Source organism: Protopterus annectens, chromosome 3.part0 (assembly GCF_019279795.1).
Source record: "Protopterus annectens isolate FY-2018-M chromosome 3.part0, PAN1.0, whole genome shotgun sequence".
NCBI lineage: Eukaryota > Metazoa > Chordata > Ceratodontiformes > Protopteridae > Protopterus > Protopterus annectens.
In genome coordinates this window covers 1629737801-1629743800 of record NC_056731.1, presented here as the reverse complement: position 1 = coordinate 1629743800, position 6000 = coordinate 1629737801, and the positions used below count along the sequence as shown (strand labels likewise).

General features: G+C 37.0%; 1 protein-coding gene across 1 annotated transcript in view; it reads right to left on the bottom strand.

The window, feature by feature from the left end:
- The window catches only part of GRHL2 (grainyhead like transcription factor 2), a 759972-nt gene that overhangs the window by 6356 nt on the left and 747616 nt on the right, over nt 1–6000 (bottom strand). The window contains exon 15 of the mRNA XM_044065661.1: nt 4717–4781. Coding sequence (XP_043921596.1) covers nt 4717–4781 — 65 coding nt within the window. The remainder of the gene's footprint in view (nt 1–4716; nt 4782–6000) is intronic.

The window sequence follows — 6000 nt, the reverse complement described above, 5'->3', positions numbered from 1 at the left end:
CACACACACACACACACACACACTTCCAGATTTCTGACTTTATAAGAAAAGAACCATATCACAGTGATGTGATGAAAATATTCTGCTTCTGGTTAGCAAGATAACTCTCACAAATCAAGAAATGGCAAAACAGGAATATGACAACTACTGTTAGACCACTTGACAAATAATTGTTGCCTTTTGTTCAGCATCAGACTATAGCTAAATGTAATCTTCTGTTTAGGGTCAGCAAGAAAAAACTATTACAAATGAGGGAATGGGAAGGGCCTCAGGGTTGAGATTTTTAAAGGCTATGTGTCCATAGACTGGTGGCTCCATGGTATATTTTATGAAGTGCCCCCTGCAGCAAGTAATTTCCATTATTTTATGCTTTTATAACTAATTGTCTTCACTGACCTTGGGCCCATTGTTCTGCCAGTCCATACTGTTATGTATTTCTTTCCCCAGTATTTTCCCCTTGTATGGGTTGGAGTGAAAGATTAGTAGCAGAGTATGAGATAACATCAAGTTGCAGATGGCAAGGATTTTTTTGTAATATGCCTTGTATACCTCCAGTGCCTCAGTTTGGTATGCACCTTGCTAGGTACCTGCATACTGATGACATGGACATCTTGTGATTTGACTATCTGAAACAGAGTGAATGATGCCATGCACATACTGTCCTCCATCTCCAAGGTCCCACACCTTCTTCTCATGAATGAAAGCAGGCTGACAGTCACCCAGCCCTTTCTGTCCACTTTGGCTTAAGAGAATTATAATCAAACATTGACTATCTTGTCACAGGTGTCAAGAGTTTGGATATTCTAACACTCCACCATCTGGCTAGCATGTTCTTTCTATACCTTTTAGATGTTTCTAGAGTACAATTAATTTCAGGTAAACAGATGCATAGATACCTGCTGCATCAACAGGGTGCAGAGCTTATGCACATCGATAACAGATATGCATCCATATGGTAAATATATGAAATACTGGGACTCACTTTACTGAGTCCTATAATAAGCAGACTAAATGGACTGACATATAAAGTCTGGGATGCTACTTCTCAGAATATCCTTTTTCTCTAGGGTATGGTGATCTCAGAGTTGGTGTATATAAGTTTGGAATTGTGGAGGGGTCTTACACCTAGTGAGGAGACTTGCTCCCCTGCAAAAACAAGTTTAAATGAGAAGACATGTTCGATATACACTCTTCTACATTTTCGGTCTTTTTAATGTGTCGGCACTCAGCGATACAAGGACTGACATTTTAATAGGGGTCTCATCCAGGGAGAATGATAAAAAATCCCTGCTCTGTTTTTAGCTGGGTACATCTTAGCCTTTGTTTGCAAAGACAACCCGAAAACCTCTCCTGAAAACTGCAGACCAACCTAATGCCTAGTTTCTATGTTTAGATGTTACTATTCCTCATAGTTCTGTGGTCTATAATCATCTGATCACTGTTTTAGAAAATAAACTGTTATTTATGGAATTTATGACCAGTTATCTTGTGTTTTTCATTTAAAACAGTTCTACAAAGCCAAGCTTCTTGTCTCACATTTAGTTCTAAGTCATGAGAAAGTGATTGTTATCCACAATAGTTTAATGGGGCTTACAAGAATTCCACGCTCTCCCAGTGAGGTGTTGATGTTAGATGTTTATTTGTCAACAGTATTACAATGCTTAATCCCAATGACTGTATATTCTTAGTAAATAAAATAACAAACATCATTAAGGTATTAGAAAAACAGAAGATGCTTTAAAAATGGACTCATAAAATTAAACACTAGAAAAAGAAATAAAAAAAAACAGACTAAATAAAACAGAGAAAAGAACAACCCAGAATCAAACTTGATATGGTTAATATATTAAACAGTGATATATGTCACATAAATAGTAGCCTTTCACTATTCAGCTAGGCAGCTTATAATATGGTGACTATAAATACCTACAAATCTGACAGAAGCTACTTTCAGCCATTGAAGGTGTCATGAATTTTTGTAACACTTTTTTGCAATACTATCTTCTCGCCTTCAGCCCTTCTGCATTGGTTAAGGGCAGATGCTGCAGTTTTTCAACATTGTCCAAGGCACTCATTTTATCTAAAGCCTGCAGTATCTCAGAAAATACATTAGGTGACAGTATTCTCTGAAAACAACTGCAAACCATATCCTTTATAAAAGGATAACTGTGCTAGGAAAATGTGCTCCCACAACATTATGAATATGTTTCATTATCCTTGTCAAGTGTTGCGTGGTGTAAGGTAAAATATGACATTTCCTTTTATGACACAGACTATTCTAGCTGGCAAGTGGAATGGGAAATCATCTTTATTTTCATGGAGAAAACATGCAAGTACATAATCACATGCACGCATGCACACACACACACACACACACACACACACACACACACACACACACACACACACACACACACACACACACACACACACACACACACACACACACAGAATCATGCACGTACATGCACACCAAGCACTAGGGTCAGTTTAACACAATGAAATTAATTCATTTTGCACTGTGGAAAAAAAATGATTACATATTTATAAATATCCATCCACAATCCCGTTTTCCCATTTTCCACATGGGGTCGGGGTGTCACCTCATCAGTGACAATCATCTAGAGCCAAAGATTGTATGGCCCAGTGGTAGTCCTGAGGTGGGCTACTATGATGCCTCTCACATGCACACAAACTCACACAGCCAATTTAGAGTTTTCAATCCACCTACTGCATGTCTTTGGAGTGAGGAAGGAAACTGGAGCACCTGGAGAAAACCCATGTGAACACAGAGAGGAGATGCAGACTCCACACAGAAAGACACACCAGCCAAGAATCGAAATGGAGAACTTCTTGCTGTGAGGTGACAACTCTATCTGCTGCATATATATATGGGACAACTGAATTTAGTCAAAAGAACCAAACATTGATGTTCAAAATGTTGACAATGCCAATATCGGCATGCTACTATGCATGCACAGAGCAGTAACCTTGCTGCATGCAAAACTAAAACTAAAACAAACATTGTTTTTTTTGCAGGGGGTAAGGCCCCCACTACCCCCATGTAGGGTCTGTTTCTCCCCACACTCCATGCTAGTTATATATACTAACTCCAATATCGCACAATATTGGGGAAAAGGCAATTCCCCAACTCCCAAGAATTCTAACATCTTGCACACCTGTTGGACATCTGCTTAGTTCAGAAGATTTTGTTAATCCAACAAATTTTAGACAAAATTTAGTGATATATATATATATATATATATATATATATATATGTATGAGTCTAAATTATGAGATCGAATAACCCTTTATGCGAATACCTAAACAGCGACCCCTATACTGCGAACCGCAAAAATCTCGAACACACTAAACCGCGAAAAATAAAATATTGAACTATCAAAGTTGGCCAACCCCACCACCCGCTACATAGTACCTACCCAAACAAAATAAATAAACCACATGCATACACTAACCAAACCCTACTTCTAATCTAAAGTAAAGCACCAAAATCCTACTTCTAACCCTACACTAAACCCAATATACATAACTAACTATGCACTATCCTTAACTCCTCCCTAACCCAAAAGGTCCGTAACTACCGCACACTTCCCCTACAGACATACACCCAAACAAAATAAATAATCCACATACATACATTTAACAAAACCCTACTTCCAACACTACACTAAACCCCACATATACAACTATCTATGCACTATCCGTAATCCCTCCCTAACCATAAGGTCCGTAACTACTGCACACTTCCCCTACAGACATACACCCAAACAAAATAAATAATACACATACATACATTTTAAAAAAACCCTACATCTAACACTACACTAAATCTTACATACATTACCTATCTATGCACTTACCTTAACCCAAATCCTAACCCTAAAGTCCTATCTATTGCGCACTTACCTTACGGAGCTATACTGCAGATGGGCCAACCAAAACAAATTGACATTTCGGAATTTGCGGTTTTGGACATTCGAGGTTCATGTACTTTACACAGTATGGGTCAACGTATTCGTATTTGCATAAATGGGTTTTCGATCTCGTAAAAGGAACCCTATATATATATGTGTGTGTGTGTGTGTGTGTGTGTGTGTGTGTGTGTGTGTGTGTGTGTGTGTATGTATGTATATATATATATATATATATATATATATATATATATATATAATATATATATATATATATATATATATATATACACTCAGAGAGAGTTCATATATATTTATATATCTATACATCAACATGTCTATATATGTTATAAAGAGAGAGAGATATGTACACATGTGCATGTGCATGCACACACATACATACACGTTTCCGTGTGCATACATCTCAACTGTCCAGATTGTCAGAGAATGTCCAGATTTTTGCTTTATATTTTTGGTCTGGTTCTCATAAAATGTAGTTTTCTAGCAAATTACTGAGGATTTAATTTACTAAATAATGACAGACATTTGAGTTTCAGACTTCATATCATTCAAAAATGGCATGCTAATGCAAAACCTGTTATTCTACCAATTTGTAAAGTTCATAAGAGAAAACAATTAAAGTCTGTCTCTGATGTTTGACCTTTACCCCCCCAGGACATTTTGGCATTATCTAGATTTTTTGCACTGAGGTTGACGTGTGTGTGTGTGTGTGTGTGTGTTTTCACAACCTCTTTCACATTACAAACAGATGAAAGTGCCTTACCCCTTTTTGCTTTTTTTATAAATCTTTGTAATCTTTTCTACATGTAGACCATATTTCTCTGATATCTGTAAATAAAAGGAAAATGCATTAATGATTAACAGTAAAATGCATTGCACTTCTAATATATCAAACACTAATTAATTACATGGGTACTACACATTACAAATACTTGTTACCTCATTTCTGTCCCTTTTATTCGTAATTTAATTTTGATCACGTACCTGTCTATTTTTTGACATTAATGAACCCACCAGGTATCCTAGTGTTCCTTTAGTGGTGTTGGCTAACCTGCAGTAACCTATCACTAGTCACACAACCTCTTGGTAAAGCAGTCTGCTCAAAGGACATATGAAAATGGTGAGATTTAGCTTAGGATGCCAGCTGGTAGATGAGTTGTAGGAAAAGGCTTGTAAGGTTTATGTATTTAGTTAGAGAAGGGAGTTCATTACTTACCTTTCATATATATGCATTCATCTGCTCCACAATGCACTGTGACATTCTTACAGGGATGATATTCACAATTATTTCCATTATGTTTGTAAATCAATGACCTGCCAGCATAACTTTCAACTTTGCTCAGGAATTCTGTCCAATACTTACCTAAACCAAAGACTGTCAGGGACCCTCCTGATGGGTCTAAGATTTGGGCTCTCACCGCTTCATGTCAGGAGCACGCACAACTATAGTCCTAACTAGTAGTCATACACAACAGCAACTTACAGACAGCATGGTTCCAGAACTCATGAGTGCTGCTGTGGAAACCTGAGATGGTTGTTGTTACAAACACTTAAAGCAATATCACAAAAACATGGAAGCGGCACAGCGGCACACAGAAGAAACAAAATATGGGGAATAAAAAAATGACACACATTGCTTAAACTTTTGCACAAAATGGAAGGTGAGAAAAAAGTGAGAAGATTACATTGTGATAAAATGTCACACATTTTTTTAAGTGGTATCATTACACTTAATTGCTTTGTCTGTAATACTTAAATGCAAAAGCAGTGGTCCGCACATCTGCAGCATGCATTGTATGACACAAGCAAGGTTGTTCTTAAACTGAAGTACTAAAATGGCAATATCTTTGTAGGCTGGACATGGGGAGTGCCACTGTGGTCATTTCCTGTTATAGAAAATTAACTAGTAAGATGAAAATCCGGACATATCTGTACGTGTAGTTTAGTACAGTTAAACACCTTCTATGTTCTGAAACATGAGTGAAACAAACATAAAAATCTTGCACAGATTTTTTTTTTGGACTAATATATTATTTAAGTGGTGTAT